General features: G+C 43.0%; 1 protein-coding gene across 1 annotated transcript in view; it reads right to left on the bottom strand.

The window, feature by feature from the left end:
* Nucleotides 1-18,187, bottom strand: part of LOC144125434 (zinc finger MYND domain-containing protein 11) — a 48,577-nt gene that overhangs the window by 11,036 nt on the left and 19,354 nt on the right. The window contains 7 exon segments of the mRNA XM_077658804.1: nucleotides 432-615; nucleotides 6,102-6,140; nucleotides 7,274-7,360; nucleotides 8,191-8,337; nucleotides 12,044-12,087; nucleotides 12,090-12,228; nucleotides 16,160-16,260. Coding sequence (XP_077514930.1) covers nucleotides 432-615; nucleotides 6,102-6,140; nucleotides 7,274-7,360; nucleotides 8,191-8,337; nucleotides 12,044-12,087; nucleotides 12,090-12,228; nucleotides 16,160-16,246 — 727 coding nt within the window. The 5' untranslated portion in view covers nucleotides 16,247-16,260.

Here is an 18,187-nt window from a genome sequence, read left to right on the forward strand (position 1 = left end):
ACGAGAACGAGCTCGTGTGCATATGCAGTTTTCTCGGCCACTGGGTTGCACTTGGCAAAAGCACTTCATTGCACTCTTTGCGTATGAAAGTTTATCATAGATCACCTACGAATCACATCTTCAGAGCCATCTCACTTCCCTATCTGCAACTGAAAAGTGCCCACAAATTGGTAAACAAGCAAGATCGCCTTAATATGTTGCATTTACGTATGTCATGAGCCAGACTTCCAAAATACTGAATAGAACAAGGTTTTGCAAATTTGCTGAAAGCTCTGCCCCTGCCCTCCATATGCCTGTTTATGAAGCTGTTTACAGTAGGCAGGGGAAATCTATCAATGGCAACAATGTCAGAGCGCACATTCTTTTAACAACAATTAAAAAAATAAAAAGAAACCACAAACAAACAGACACAAAAAAGAAAGCCTACGCACTGCCGTAATAGATGACAACATTGTGAACGATGGTCTGGGCATCAGCATGGAACTCCTCGAGGCTCATGTACTCGCTGTTTCGCGTTTTCTCCTCCATGGTAATGAGGTCCATTTTTTGGTAGATGAGATGGTTCTGCTTCCAAGCATCCCCTTCAGCCGACAGCAGCCGATGCAGGTCTTTCGTCTAAGCAGCGGGGGACAAGTAAGGCACGCACCAGTCCTTGAATGCAGCACACATCCACCAATCAGGGACAAGCGCTTACAAGCACACAGACACACGCATGGCTGAGGAATGCAGAGTGGCAGCCATCCAAAGAGAGGAGAAATTACATTTCTGTCAGCGCAATGCATTCTCCAGCTGCACTCACGTTTGCAATTGCACTGAAACAGCAAATTCGCTGTACTATGCAGGCTGTTTTATAACTTCACATATCTTTCGTGTAAATTTGAAATGCTGATGGTGGTGGCACTATGAGCGCGAAATTGAGATGGACTAAGACAGTGAGGCTTTATCCCAAAGGCACTTAATTTTCAACATATTGTACCTATACACACGAATCAGTGAAATGTTTATAAGGACAGAGTTCCTGAATATGTTCGATGTCAAGGAATGCTTTGAGAGTGCACAAAAGCAAAGAACACGCAATGTCCCTGAAACTGAAGATGTGCTACATCACCACTCCCGAGTATACAAGAAGTATAAAAAGCTGTGAAATATCATTCGCTGAATAAAGAAATGCTGTGACTAATGTTTGCTTTCTGAAACTTGCCAGGATAACAGACTGCCCTTCAATGTCATAAAATCGATTTTTTTTACATTCCAAAATGAAATCACAAAAAGTGATTGGCAAACGTGAGTGAGTTTCCACTAATTTCAAAGTGGTTCCTTTGAGAAAACTCTGAAGGACACTGTCTGCCTCACTTTTAGAGAACTCATTTTATAGTTATTGTGTAAGCTTAACTCAATTTTTTGTGGCCTTACTGGAAAAGGCAGAACTACCTACACCAAATCAAATCAAATTTCAGTGTTGCAGAATTGTTTCCGGTGAACCTATTTAACATAAGAGCATACCAGGCAGCAGGTTACATTGTCTATTACCAATCCACCAATCAATTCACTAGCCAAAATACCAACAGAAATGCGTTACTGAACAAATGAAATTTATAGTGCCTGTTCATGTTTCATTCATTCCTAATTGCTTTTTTCCATTAACAAGAGTTATTTCGAGATCCATCTCTCCTTTCCCTCTCTAATAGAGCAGATCACTGGGTCCGCCTGTCGAGACAGCTGCATACTAGATGTGTTCTTTTGGCAGCTGATCATACCGAAAGACGCAGCAAATAAAATGGCCAATTTGGTCTAAATTTTCTATTTCACAATTAAATTTTTCCTAACCATGAGGTCTACATCTGTCTCACGACGAAAACTTACAGGGAAACATGCAGTACAAATTTAGAAAATGAAGTTCTTCGGAAATTGTGAGCGAATTGCACTTCTGACAGTCTTGGCGTATCGCGAATTCTGTGGATTTCCAGTGACGAATCATGTCAGAGCTTCTGTTGTTACGATGCCGTATTCCTCTGACCAAAGACAAAAGCACATGAGGCGACAAACAAGGAGAACAAGGAAATAAACTTTAAGGTTAATTTTATTAGCTATAACTTTTTCTGCGATTGATATCACTCATCCCTTCGACAACCTTTTGGAATGCATGACAGTAATGTTTTTTACACACAATCCTGAGGCATCAAGGGTAGCAATAAAGCCCTTGGTTTTTCTACACGTGCAATATATTTTGAAAGTTATTTTTTGTAAGAAACGTTTCGCATGTAAATATGCACACTGGAGTTTTAACTTTTATTTCCAATGAGGACACCTAAAAAATTGACTACCAGCTTTTGTGTACAGAACAGGGCTCTGCAAATATGCTGACATAAAAAAAAACTTGTGCACTTTGTTCCTAACTACTGAATGCCTTATGAATGACTTCAACAGTTATATCATCTAGCTTGAAATAAGATGCAGTTCTGAAATCAGTATATAAAGTTACATGCCCGCAACAAATTAGGTTTTATTTCATGCATAAATAAAAAAAATTGTTTTAATTGCCGCATCTCCCCACAATGCACTGTACCACTGATTCATTATGGCATCACGCAGGAAAAAAACTAACGTAAATGATTTGCTGCACTGGATAAAAGTAGTGAGTACTTTTACTCAGACGTCAACCATCTAGCTTCATGACCAAAAATTTTCATTACAGCTGAAGTGGTAAGGGTAGGTAAGTGAGATGTTCAAAAATACACAAAACTGAAAGTGTGAAGCCTTTGCAAAAGCCCAAGCTCCTCAAATACTATGCATGCACATGCTTCGCGCATTGCATGGCCTACAATAAGCTTTCAATGCTTAACAGCCACACCAAACTCATCATCATCAATCTTTACGTCCACTGGAGGGCAAAGGCCTCTTCCACTATTTTCTATTTAACTCTGTCCTGCACCATTATGGGGCAATCGGGCCTAGCACACACAGGACAGGCTTATGTCAGGAAGGGCATGATAGAATACAGGTATACAATGTGGCCTTTGTGATATATAGACCCCATAGGACGGTAGACTTTTATATAAGCAGCGTATCCTCAACACCACACTTTTCTTCTTCTTTCCCTCCGCTGCAGGGTTTGCTGCCATTCTGCACACCACAGTCAGGGAAAATGGTGCACAGATCAAGTGGCTGCAAAGTACCACGTACAAGACATACGAAGCCAAGCTTTCACACTGTCGGTCAAGCAAGCAATGCAGCTGCTGCCCTTGCTACTACCAATGTCCAGGTGGCTTAGTAGCATGAATGGCTACACTATGCAGCTCAGCAGTCATTGCTAGTACCGGCTCTGCATTTTTTCCTGGCAGAAGTCTTGGCGGTGAGAACAGGAACAAGTGCGCACATGCAAATGGAAGCAGAGTGACCCCGAAATGAGCATGTGCATGTATCTATCCTCAATGTGCCACTTAAGCCACTTGCCAATGAGTTGGCAGCACTGTGACATCACATTATCAAACTCAGTTTGGTGAACTTGGATCTTGGGCAAGACAAGGAAAGCCGGATTTGATTACTCACTGTTATTTCGCAACTTTCATGGCATGGGCAGTTCAGTGAACAAGCTCGCCAAAGCCTGCTATGTGTTCATCCCATGCATAAAATGCTGATTCGCTAAAACAAAGCTAAAATAAATTTGTTTCTAATCTTGGCAACACGGCCTTGAGCAGAAAGAAAAGTTTTGTTGTATATACTTGTTCCTCTGGTCACATGAGGGGCATACCACCACACTCTAGTATTCATTATCAATAGCAGGGACTGCAAAGGTCTCAAGTGTCGGACCATTGTGGCTTTTTCCTCGCCGTGCAGTGGCTGCAACCATTCTTCCAGTTGCAACTGTGCAACAAATAAACATGTTTTCCACAGAATGATTCCGGGATGTGAATGCTAAGCTAGAGTTAAAAAGGGATAGGGATGGACAATTCAAATATCCATGAAGAAACTAAGCAAATCTCACAAGTGTACTCATCATGCTGGAACTTTTTGGAAATTAAAACACAGCTAGTTAGTTTCTCATAACCCTATGCCAAGCCTACAGTGAAGAGACTTCATCAAGCATGATGTGAAGAGGTATGTGAAAGGCAAAAGTGAAAGTGAAAGTTTAGTACACTCAGCACTTGAAAAAAAAAACAAAGTGCCAGTCATGTCCCTGATTTCACTCTAGTTGTTTTTTTTACTCGCTGCAATACAAACCAGGGGCACACAAATGATCCAAGGTAGCAAGTATACAAAACGTCACACAGTGGCACATACCACCATAACATGTGTAAGCAATCCCATGCAGTAGCCAGCATGTTTCTTTGAGCACAATTTTTCAAAGCCCCAAAACTAGTATGTTCTACAAATTTACTCTGTACCAAAGCTTATGACTTCAATGGCACACAATGGTTCAACGTACAATGGTAACAAGCATTGTTTTAAATTGATCACAAATTGCACTTAACACAAGACAGACACAAAGGACGAGGTTGATGAGACTGGCAGAAACTTGCAACTGATTTTATTGCCTTGAAAGTAAAAGCTGATATAGGCAATAACAGAAAAACACACCCCGAAAAGAGGAATGCAAGTCAGGCCTGCAGTGCGTATATCATGCGAAACACTGCAGAAATTTTTTTTCCCAATTATACTAGAGAACCAACATCACCGACGCAGGCATCACTGGTTCTTTCGATCTGGTATGCTTCCAACAGCTCACGTGCTACTCTGTTCTCGCTCCTTCCTATAATCTTGATACTCTCAAGTTATGGCTCACAACCTTTGCATGCAATGTAGCGAGCCATTAGACCTATTTAGCATACCGGAGACATACTACCGGAGACGTATACCGGTTTACCTTACCCTGCTTGCGCACGCGCAGTGGCTCCCCCTCATTCCAACAATGCCTCTGCGCATGCGCGAGCAAGGTCCAGTAAACCAGTAAACGTCTCCGGCAGTACGTCTCCGGTATGCTAAATACGTCTATTAATACAACCTGTGTGCCCTGTGTAGACTCTTCTACACTTCAGCGGAATTTGGTAGACGACAGCCGTGGCACATGTCATTAACTGTCTGGCAAGCTTTATTCCACATCCACTTGGTCGAGCTCCTTCACCACTGATCCTGGGGCATAGCCCAGTGAGCTATAGTGGTGTTGAAAACACCCCAGAAATGCCATGCCTGTTTGCCACATCCATTATACTGCGGGCGACTTTGCGCATATAAGGCACAACCACGGGCTTCACCTTTCCAAGTGTCCGTTTATTCCCATTCTGCATTTTTCACATAGGGTAGAATGTAAGCTGTTGGAAGCGTACAACATCAAGAGAACTAGTGATGCCTGCATCAGTGATACATCAGTTTCTTTGTATAATTTGAAAAGAAAATTTCTCCAGTTTCCTTGACTAATTTGGAAAGAAAATTTCTATAATGTTCAGCATGACATGAGCACTGGCTTGACTTGTATCCTTCTTTTTAGAACATGTTTTTCTATCATTGCCTATATAAGCTTTTACTTTAAAGACAAAAAAAATCAGTTGCAATTTTGTGCCAGTCTCGTTAACCTAGTCTCCAGTGTCTGATTTGTGCGTTAGCGCATTTACTGTCAACTTAAAACCATGAACCATTTCATCCAGAAAGGAGTACTTCTAAGAGGCTTTCTGTGTGTCACTGGTCTGAGACTATGACCACACTAGACTCAGACTATGTGCCCATAGCATTATCACAACAAGTGCAGTCCCCTGAACTAATCTGATTTTTACTGCCGAGCAGAGCCTTTCATAACCTGGGCACCAAGCATTTCATGCTTAAGGTCAACATGGTGTGCAGCATGGATGCCACAAAATGACTGCATGCACAATCAAACTGCATCAAAACAAGGAGTGACTGTTTTCAGCAAATAAGGTAAAATGGCAAAAAAAAAAAAAACTTTTGTACAGCAGATTGAAAAACAAAGGAGTGCATTCATACCAGCCAGCAGCCACATTCAAGCAAGCAGCACTAGCAGAGCAAAAAGAACAATGGTAGAGGAGAAGGAAGTTTGGGTGGAAGGCGGGAAGGGATGTGAAGATGCTTGATTGAGGTGGTTCCTTTACCTGGGCCTGCCGTGGCAGATGAGGGCTTTGAGGGGCAATCTATCAGATTCCACATGAAAAGTGCACATGTCAGCTGACTCGCGCAATGAGGAGGCTTGCACAGAACTCAAGACAATAGGCTGAACAACAAGGAGAATGGCATAGGCTCTAGGTCAGATTCAGAAACAGTCTACAATTCACCTTGTATAGATAGAGGAAGCCTGCTTGCTTGATTGGGCATTCTGCCTTTTCCTCTCTATTGTGCAGTCATGCGAAAGCCACATGAGTGCACAACACAGACTGATCAAAAACCATGCACCACACTAGCAAAAAAAAATTTTTTTTGGCCTGATCAAAACTATAACAGCATACCTCTGATTAAACAATGGCCAATGTCATATTTTACATAAGTACAACCCGACTGTAGGAGCATAAACTTGGTTTAAAATAAAAACAGGATTGAAACGGTGATAAACAAATTACTTCCATTTAAGATGCCTAAATAGCTAGCACGCATTGTTGAGGAAATTTACTACAAGGCAACAAATCATATTGCCCAACCTTTTTTATTTTTCTGTTAGCATTTTGAGGATGTGGCCCTTTTTTAGATCACTTACCTTGAAGAAGTGATAGAAATAACCATAATCATTCAAGCTGCTAAGCACCACTATTTCACTATGGTCACATACACAATAAAGGCAATGACAACAGTTGTATCATGTTTCCTTTAAAGGTCACACTAGCACAAAATGAATTTGTTCTCCATTTAATGGCCATAAGCATAGGTGTTACAATCTAGCTGTTGGCAACTTTTCCTCTCACAAATATGATTTGCATGAACGCATTAGGCAGAAAGGTATGCACTGAATAAGAGTTTTTTCCACATTATGACAAAAACCTCGGCTACCTAACCGTAGGTTACAACCGTTCAAGTGATCATGACTTTTTGTTTCCTTAAGAGGTTGTCACAACATCTTAAGCATTTTACATGAAGCCTTGTGCAAACACGGTACTAGCTATGCTTCAAGGCAGAATGCCCTCCAGGCTGGCATTCCTTGGAGTGCACTGTTAAAAAGCACATGCTGTGATGAAAGAACATACAAGACATTTCCTACAAAAATATGTTTTGAAGGAAAATGAAATGTCATGCACACCTCTTGCATGTGAAAAGAGAACCACAAATCTTGCCATACCTTGTCTTTGAGACGAAGACATGTGTAGCTGAGAAGAATGTTCATGTCATCCACTTTCAACTTCAGAGGGTCCTTTTCTTTCAGTTGCTGCATCAGAAACAAACTGACTGTTAAATATCTCCACACACTGGTAAAAAATCCCAAACTACAGCATATAGACAGACCCGAAGCATTACTGTCAGCCCTTCTCTGTTCTCTGCGTTTCATTCAACTATTTTGTAGCAAAAGCTGCATTGCCCACGAACTCGCAGTTTCGCCGTGCTCGCATTCCCACCATGGTCACACCACCTGGCTGGTCACGTGACCAACCGTGTGACGAATGATGTGACAACAACTAGCCAGTCAACCAGGCTAACCTGGACTTGCAATCAAGATTAACCAAGGCTAACCAAGCTATGCATTCATTTTCGCTACGTATATCCTGGCATAGCCGAGCTAAGCCACTGCCAATTTTTTTTATTACACTGCACTCTGCAACATCTAAGTGCCGGCACCTTTCAAGATTTCATAGCTAAACAGTGTGATTATATGGAGTTAAAAGAACAAATACACCTCCCACAAGTTGTTTAAACAGTTTCACCTTCTTAGACTTATGCGGGCTTAACCAGCAAGAACAATGCTGTTGCTGCCACTCCAATCCAACCAACACACTAGTGTATTTTCCAGCAGGACTTTTAAGCCTGAGTGCAGAAGTGAACTGAGCAACCTAACTGGAGCATAGTATGTTAAGTGCAATAAAACATCTAGAAAAATTCATATGCATACGAATATCACTACCATTGCAGCAAGGTACTAAGCCAGATGTTACATCAGACAAAAATGATATAAGTATCCCAAGTGGCAAATGACTGTATGTGAAACACAGCCCCTGCACTGTTAATGTAGCATACAACCAGATGCAATTTAATACCACTCACACAGCAGACGGCACAGACAAACTTGTCTTCATTGGAGAGGTCTTCTTTGACACACACTATGTGGTACACCCGATGGCAGGTGGTGCAGAGAAGCACATCACCGCCCCTGTGGCATTCAAAGCAGTACCAGTCATGGCTGTCTCTCTGCTGCAAAAGAGAGAAGTGACAGAAACGTCACACTCACACTCACAACACTGAGAACCGGTCAGGCTTTTTAAAAGCCATAGTGTTTGTGCTGTGTTCTAAGGCACGTAAGCAACATAACGTTGCGTGTGTTCGCATTGTGGATAAGGTTTAAAAAGTCAAAGAAGAAGGCTGGGAAAATACATAAAACTTTCATTTCCACACAACCCTTGTATCTCTATACCAGATTGAGGCTAACTTGGCAAAACGTCAGAAGCCCTTTAACAAGCTATTATAATGTGCCTGAACAACTCTTTATGACACAAACTGGATGATGAAGGGCCTGTTTTATTGGTATTTCACTTCAGCCATGAGCCATATTTTGTCTGGCTTAAAAGAAGACTCAATTTTTTACTCAATGAAGAAGACTGAAAGTCTGTTACTGCTGTAGCCAAAGCATTCCTTGAAGTACAGCGGCAAGCTGGGCAAGTTGGTGGATTTTAGATGGATAGAAACAGAAGTCCTGTCCACTTCTGTTTCTATCGTCCATGTTTTCTAGTGCAGTAAACCATTTTCAAGATTCTTTGAAGCTTTCCTTCCCTTTAAACTCACTTTTAAGCACAGAAGTACAATGTGACTAACCACATACATCAAGGACCAGTGCGGATGCCCTTTTGTCCATCATTAGTTGTCACTACAGACCATGGTAGAAACAAGGCGGCATGGTTTTGTTTGGTTTATATGGGTTTAACGTCCCAAAGCAACCCAGGCTATGAGAGACGCCATAGTGAAGGGCTCCGGAAATTTCGGCCACCTGGGGTTCTTTGACGTGCACTGACATCGCACAGTACACGGGCATCTAGAATTTCGCCTCCATCGAAATTCGACCGCCGCAACCGGGATCAAGGCGGCATGGTTAGAAATGCACTCACAAACTGCTATGAACAAACAAAAGAAAGACGAAAGCATAACAGTTCTCTTCCCACATAATAAAAACCAATGACTTGTATATTTCTGCTCTATATGTAGGGCTTTAAATAAATTCTTTGAAAATTCAGCAGACTTCTTTCGGTGGGTACTTCGGAACACAATTTTTTTTTTGTTTTTCAGTGAATATTACTGCCAATGAATGAATTACTGACATTTTCCAGTGATGCATTAGTGTGGTGAAAATTCACCTGTTGTCTAATCAACGTTTTTATCAGCATGAACAGTTTGTTTACCAGTAATTGACGTGCAAATGGCAGTGCTAGGAGCTGTGCTTGTTGAAAGAATTGCTATCATCGTTAAAAAGTGACCCAAGTTAATGAGATAGCCAGAAGACAAAGACTCAAGGGGAACATTACTTCTGAGAATAGATTAATAGGTTGGCATAATACTGTTAGGTTGTTTTGCTGGGTTGGGCGAGAGGACGGCTCATTACGTGATCTGCATGTTGATGGCAGTAAGGAACTGTCGCGGCAGCCACAACATGATACTTTTTCGAGACTCCCATGCAGGGTTTCATGTCAGTGATCTACATGCAGTTGATAAATATACTTATCCAATGAAATGCTCTTAGTGGGTGATGATAGTGCACAAAGAGCATTTAGCTAGCAGGCAGCAAGGGTGCGGTGGTCCCTGGTCTGCGGACTACGTAAGCTAGCGGAGTAACATCTCAAATCGCACAACTGTGCTACTTATCCAACAATACCACCATCGCATCAAGGCCCTGACTTCCCTACTCTTAATTTTCATCTCAGAGTGATTGTAGCTCGTAGTCAACAGGCAGCCAGCTGTGCCTTGTATGCCAAGTATACTGGCGTTTATCGGGTTAGAACAGAATTTAAAAACTGAATGCGGCGCATTTTCATCCTTATTTTTTTTGCCCCGCAGTTTAAATCGAAAAGTGGAACCCCTATCTATATGCCATCAGCACTACGCAATTTTTATTTCATGCTTTAACTGAAAATTACTAGCACAAAATTTAAAAGCCAAGATATCCATACAGCTCCATTTCTTTGTCCATGCGCAAACTCATTCCACAGGGTAATACTATCGATTAAAGCTTGGAGTATATGTTAGCTACACTTTGCTCGTTGCATAATCTGTAAACACACTCCAACATAAAACACCTGCCCAACCTCGGCGTCTACATTCAGAACCTCTATTTGGCAACATGCATGAATTCTTGCGATGCTGAATGACAAGAACCAAATCAGAAGTTGGCCTGCTGCTTCTGGTGGCTTGCCTCAGATGCTGGCATGTAGTACAAGTGCATCAGAGCTAGGTGCATAAAAGATAAGGTTGTACATGTCTATGCAAGTAGTGACTTTTTATTTTTTTTTATTTTCAATAGTGCAGGCCCCTTTACGGGGCCCTAGCAGGTGGGCATACACAACAGTTACAATGAGGCAAGAACTACATCACACAACACAAGGAAATTTCAAAATGCGGCAAGAACACATGCAAAGATAAATCTGGTAGAACAGTGGTTCATTTGCCTACCTGAGGACAAACTATGTACAATCGGCTCCAGACAAGGTTACCATATGAAGTGATCAAACACGGCTAACAGTGAACAACATGCACGTAGAAGCGAAAAAAAAAAAAAAAAAAAAACCTTGGCGCTCAAGACAAGATATGGTATATGTTGGAAACAATAATAATACTGAAGGATAGCGGACAATTGGACCCAGGAAAAACAAACTATGACTACGCAAGGGGTGATGCACTGATTAAGACGACAAGAAAGAACGGATGTGAAACGGATTATCAATACCCAGAGGCCCATGTGCATCACTGAGAGCGTTACTCTGCGGCAATACCGGCCTCGAGCCTTGTAGCGAACGTTGTTAAGGTCGGCGCATGAGTAATCGAGGCATCCAGTTTGTTCCATTCTCGGATGGCTACAGGGAAAAAATGAATGTTTAAGTGCATCTGTGCGATAGGAATAATCAGTTAGAGTGAGCGCATATTTGTGTCGTGTCGGTCGAGTCTGGGACGGGCAAATATATTTTGACACATTGATGTTATAATCGTTATGCAACAGTTGGTACAAAAATTTAAACGCGCGTGCTTTGCTCTCATTGATAGCGTCGGGAGTCCTGAAATAGCTGCAAGGTTCGATGGGGAGTCAGTACGCTTATATTTGTTATGGATGAACCGTAGTGCCTTTCTTTGTATTTTTTCTAGTTTTGCTATGTTAGTGGTTGTTTGCGGAAACCAAACAGTATGAGCGTACTCTAAAATAGGTCTTATGAAAGTTTTGTATGCTAGGAGTTTAGTAGATGCTGGTGCGAGTCGGATGCATCTTCTCAAAAAAAACAGTTTTCCTAAGGCTGCCGATGTTACCTTAGCGATGTGTACGTCCCATCTAAAGTCAGCGGTTAGTGTAACACCAAGATACTTATGCTGGGAGACTTTCATGAGTGGCGTACCGTGAATGCTGTAAGGGAAAGATGAGGATACTTTTTTCCTGGTTACTGTCATGCACACTGATTTTTTAGAATTGACGGTCATCTGCCATCTATCACAGCAATCTTGAAACTCTGAGCAATTAAAACCAAACTACTCATAATAATTAATAATTATATTATTTGCAAGCCACAAGAAGTGGATCCCCGTAGATGTAATCACTAGCAAAAAAAGAAGTGAAACAAAAAATGAGCCATTGCTACTTTAACCATGATGTTCTAAGTTCAGACGCTACACATGCAGATAACAAAGAGACTGCAATCTGAGAACACACCACCGGTTGTTCTGGCAGCTGGAACGCTTCTTGTTCAACGCCAACTTGGAACCCTTGGAGCCGACCTTCTTCTTGGAGACAAGCAAGTCGTCCCGCACGGCAAATCCAAGTTGCCGCTCGGTGTCCGCCACATTCAGGTGGTGCTTTCGGCGCATGTAGTTGGCCACACGGTCCAGGTTGCTCACCTGCACACCAGCACCATTGCAAACATCACTCCAAACATGACCGTGACCAATGATTTTCTTATTTTGGCATTCATGGCAACAGCTCAGTTTTGTGTCTATATTGCCATTGGGAGGAGGGTGTAAGCATGCAGTGCTTGCAAAAAGGTGCTTCAAACATATAGGGAAAAAATTTTTTTAAAGTTAAATAATAACATTCATGTTAAATAATGGTTTGGTTTGGTTTGGATTGGTTTATGGGTGTTTAACGCCCCTAAAGCAACTAAGGCTATGAGGGACGCTGTAGTGAAGGCCTCCAGAAATTTTGTCCACCTGGGCTTCTTTAACGTGCACTGACATCGCACAGTACACGGGTCTCTAGAATTTCGCCTCATCGAAATTCGACCACCACGGGCCAGGAACAAACTCGCGTCTTTTGGGTCGGCAAGCCGAGCGCCATAACCATTGAGCCACCGCGGCGGCTGTATGTTAAAAAATAAAGAACGTTCACCACAGAAAAGCTTTGTACAATCTGGCAGAATACGAGTACTAGATATTCAGGTTGTTTTGCAATTCAAAGGTAATATTAACATGTCACAATAAATACCATTTCCAGTACAATTGTCTTTTGACCTCCCAAGAGAGAGAATAGCCTTCCATTCAGGTTTGCCAAGTCTGCTACCTATTTTATGGCACGGACCTACAACTTGCATGTTCGTGCACATGCATGAGTGCAAGTCACCAGTTTACATTTTTTTTTCCAGCTTGCTGCTTAGCAGCGAGCCTGCACTGTTAAGCTGGGCTGACATTTCCAGACATATTCAAAGCCCTTCTCCCTTGTCCTTTTCTGCGTTCTCCCTTGTCCTTTTGCCTTGTCCTTCTCTGTCCTTCACTGCACACCAGGCAGTCTCATCAAACATGATTCACATAAATAGCAATAGAACATGCACCGGAACCTTGCCGCAGTTTACAATAGGTTGCAAAGAGCTTGGCGCCTTTTGAGCAGCACAGGATAAATACTGCACAGTTTCTTGCCTCAGCTATTTACTCAGCATGCAATAAAGAAATTATTTAGCACTTAAAAGAGTTGGTTTATATGAAAGCTATTGTCACGCTCGGAAAAAAGTATGAGACCCACAACCCACACAAGCATGCACAATTATCTTTGCATCTGAACTACTTTGATAACTCTGCTTAATGTCATACAGGGTGTTCAGTAGTGTAGTGGCCTGCTTTATCTTGTTTGATAGTTTGTGCTGTCTATATCTGTGGATTTTACATCTGGTGTTGTTTGTTCCCATGAGTAGCATACTAACAAAGTTAAACATGAAAAACCAAATAAGCCAATTTGTTAGCTTTACTCCTTTTTTTTTTGTACTAAATATCTGACCTTTACAACATCTGCCTACCCCCAAATCCCTGCTCATCCCAATGCTCTACACTAAGCGCTTGAGACCCGGAGATTCATTGCAATGCGCTAAATAGTCAGGCAATATACTAACTGGGTCAAAAAAAATATAAGATCTGGAGTACAAACTCTTCAGATCCATAGGAATTCTAAGAAATGCTATTGCCCACTCCTTAATAGATGTGCAAGTATACGCCACATGAATCATGATGATAGTGCAAGGGAATGTATTGCCCTTGAGTTACTGACTTCCATCTTTGACACAATATCAACCACGTAAAACTGCAAACTATCCACTCAATCATTATGCCATGAATCTTCACAGCTGACGACGTAGTGACAGGGGAGAAAAACAAACTGCCAGCCTTTTCACCCTCTCTTAGAGCAAAGAAGAGGCCGTAATTGTAGTACAACCCCTGCACCTAATGAGTGGGTGGCACACCATAGGCATCAACAGGGACAGCGGCACCATTTTTCCACCTAAAGCGCTCCTTGGAGCTCATGTGGAGTTCACAGTGTACCACATTACAAATAAATCTGCAAAGCATCACATGACTGGAAAAACTAATCAGTGAATATATTTACATGTTTATTTCTGCAAGAAGAAGAAATATGTGATATCTAGAGAAAATAGAACTTTCCTAAAAAAAATAAACACAAGAAGTGCTTTCTGACATGCATGAATATTTGGACTGGCAATAGGAGAGAGTGTTAACAGGGCAAAAAAAGGCAGGCAATGAAAACAGTTTGATCACACAAAAAGTATGTCTGAGTTTGGTGCATGATGGCCCGAATTGCCTGTGCCATAAAACCCAACACAACATAAGAAGTATGTATCAGTTTGTACTGTATCGTTCTGCTTGCAAATGGTGTAAAATTGACGAAGGACAATTAAGTGTGTTCATATGGTCACATGCAACCTTTCAAACCCAGAAGGCCACTCTCACTCCCTCCCTTCCACGTTGCAGCTGCATCCTCTCTCTGTAAGCCATTATCCCTTTTTAAGCCCTGCACACTCTGTCTTTTTAATAACTTGTTGCACTTACCATCGCTGCTGTACACCATGAATTGTACTAACACTCGTAAACTTTAGGCCGTATAGACCACCGTTGCTTTCATGGACCTAAGTTGACCACTAACCATGTATTCCGTGTTCTTTGGCCAAAGATGCCCTAGTGCATAACAAAATCCAGTCCCATCATCACCGTGCAGCCCCTCTTGGTAAGGTCTGCACCCTCCTCCTCTACTACCACTTTCAATAAATATCGATTCAGCTAAGAATGAACACAGGTCCAGTGCTGCTACATGATAAATTCAATTGCAATTGAGCTCGATCGTGCTCAATCTCAAGCCATTCTCTGAAGTGAGATTGTGATTACAGATCTTGGTTGAAGGATGCTACCGTTGTGCTGAGGAAACAGTGAAATGTTAACTAAAACTGAAGCATACATAAAAAAACTCATTTTATTCAGAGCGGCTTGATTTAAGAAAAAGTGCCGACACTCAGCACCATGCTCCTGCCTGGGCAGTATTGAACAAATGCAGCACGCTCGGGGACTGGTCAGTACTATAATGTTTTGCGTGTGCAAAAGCCAGCCCAATACCCTCTACACTAGAACGCCCTATAGACAAGTGTGTAGCCCGCATCACCTCCTCTCCAAGAGAAGATGCTCCTCTCTTGAAAGTGGGGCGACTCTCGAAACAAAAACAACTGGGCAGAAACGAAAAGAGAAAAAGAAAGAGAAAGAGGAAAGGAACAGCACAATCAGAAGAACTCTACAAAGGAGAGATAGTGCCCCCACAGTGAAAGGGGATGTGGCAACATGGCCAATGCAGCTGGGAGTGTAGACGGAAAAGCAATCGGGGTTCGGCCACAATGCGAGTAAAGCTACTCCTTCAATTATCTGCCTTTATAAAAAATAAATGCTGTTAAGTTTAACGGAGGAAAATGAAGTTTGCATTTTCTTAAAGCGAGATTTATTGCCTCAAGGCATCAGTGGGCAAAGGTGTGGTAAAGGATGCAGAAATTATTAAGGGAATGGAAAAAGGTTAGCTGCTTTGGGTCACTCACCCAAGTTCTGCCTTTGTGATGAAACCTGTTGTAGCTGCATCACATCCAAGAAATTTTTAATCAAAAGTTTTGTCTACTTTCGAGATTGGTTACAAACCCATTTTTTTGTCATCCATCATTTGTACAACTATGCATGCATGGAGCGCCATCTCCAGGCCAACTCATCAATCAGGACAGAGTCATGGGAACCCGGGATCAGGCTCGATCGGGATTGGAAGTACCTGTGTGGCAGCAGTATAAGTGGTGCCTCTGTGATTTATGGAGACACCTCTGTGGCACACTCTTAGAATCTTGCACTGCCAAACTAAAATTCCATTCCTGGTACAAGCCTAGCTGGGCAACGCCATCTGCGTGTTACAGGTCACCGCAGGATTTTTCACTTGCAACGCACACCGATGAAGACTCCCACACTGATCACTCGATGGTAAAGTCCCTCGGGGAACTTCATCACAGCTTACCAAATGTAACATACACACCTGCTTTTGTTGCCGTATGGAGTCAATGGCATCCCAGAGATGCTGCACTGTCTGTGGGCAGGAGAGTCTACGCTTGCATGTGGCCATGTTGGGGCCCACTTCTATAAAACAGAGAAAAGAGCAGAACGAGACAGTGAATGGAAAACGCAGGTGAGGCACAAACAGAACACCAACATCCAAGCATGGCTGTCTGGTCACTGCGCCTTGGTGGTGTCCTGAAATAATTATAAGCTAGTCTTCTCTTACTAATAATGGACTTTATGACCCTTTACCAACTTAAAGGACTCTGACACACCTAGCTACTGCAGATAATATTACTTTACTCCAATCGTACTGTTGGTGGCCACCTCCCACTTATCTCTGCGTACATGTGCTCCCCATGGCAAGGCGCATTTCCTAGGCCGAGAAGCTCGCTGTCAATGTAACCAATTCGTTCTCATGCGACAGCGATTGAATTCGCCTCGTCAATCGCGGCACACACGTTCGCATCGTGCACTTCGCGCACCGGTCAGGCGGCACTGGGCACGGGCATATGCATGGGCAAGGAGTTCGGAAGTCAGGAAGAGGGTGGGGGAAATCGCCACGGTGCCTATCGCACGGTGGCTACTCACAACAAACAAACACACGGGAACGTCATTTTTAGATTAGCGCGGGTTATAAATCGTACCAACCGCGAGCGCGATGCACATGAAAGTTCGTCCTCATTACACAGTGGAACGCTTCTCAGCAATCTAAGCCCGAGTGAACAAGAGCTGACGCAGTAGCGCGCGCTACGACGACGAGCTGAATCAGCGAGGCTCAAGCGGGAAGAGATGCGCTTCGAGTAGCGAGATCACACGTTTGGAGCAGGGAAGCCACACAGGCTGCATAACACAGAGCAGTGAGGGTATCGGCGTGCAGATTGCACCTCGATCGGCGCGTGCTTGTAAATTTCTGAAGCGACTGCAGCTAATCTCGCATTTGTTTGTGCGGCGACTGAGGAAGGGAATCTATAATATCGCTATCCATGATATCTCTGCCAGCTACCCCGCACTTGCATACTACAGTAGACGTTTTTAGGTGCGTGACTGCGGCAATCTGAAACAGCGACGATCATGATCAGTGCCTGGTCAGAGCGCACATGGGTTCATGTTTTTCTTCTTTTACGGTCGTGACACGGCAGCTAAGTGATGTTCTTTTTTTCTTTACATCACATGTCTGTCTTCTGCGCATGTTCCGTTCCACAAACACGGCTTGGAAAAGAAATGCGAAATAGCGCGGTGCGCACGCATACCACACAATCGCAAGACCGAAACCGAAACCATGCCAATTGGCATGGTTTCGGTTTCGGGTCGAGACCACGGTTTCGCGGTGTAACCGCCGTCGAGACTGGCAGAGACGCCCGCACGTTTGCTTTCAATGCGCAGTTTGCACCTCTATTGGCCAAACGCGATCACGTGCACGACAGAGCACGGCCCATGTACAGCCGGACTGGATGCAGCGGTCGTGGGCAGAGTAGCCGACGCTTCGATCAGCACCGTTTCGTACGACTGCTACGGGAAACGAGGAAACTACTCTTTTTTTTCTTTTTGTTAAAAGCACATACAAAAAAAAACAAATGTTGCCGCTATGTCGTTGCCTAAAAAAAACAATGTTTTTCAAAAATAAAGATTGCGGGCCTCAAAGCCACAAAAATACCTAAAATTGTGATTTTTGAGGAAAGGAAGTGGCGCAGTACCTGTCTCACATTTCTGTGGACACCTCAAGCCCGCCGCAATGGGAAAGGTGGACTAAAGAAGAATCTGAACTCGTCTTTTTAGCGTGGGAACTCTATCTACACTTTCCGAGCATTCTTAGAAACTTCGACTTATTGTCCTGCGCGGCCGGTTTCCCTAATTATTAAATTAGCAACTCAGCCTATGAGGGACGCCGTTGTGAAAGGCTCCGGAAATTTCGACCACCTGGGGCTCTTTAACGTGCACTGACATCGCACAGTACATGGCCCCTGTAGCATTCCGCCTCCATCGAAATGCGACCGTCGCGGTCGGG

This window comes from Amblyomma americanum, chromosome 3 (genome assembly GCF_052857255.1).
Source record: "Amblyomma americanum isolate KBUSLIRL-KWMA chromosome 3, ASM5285725v1, whole genome shotgun sequence".
Lineage (NCBI taxonomy): Eukaryota > Metazoa > Arthropoda > Arachnida > Ixodida > Ixodidae > Amblyomma > Amblyomma americanum.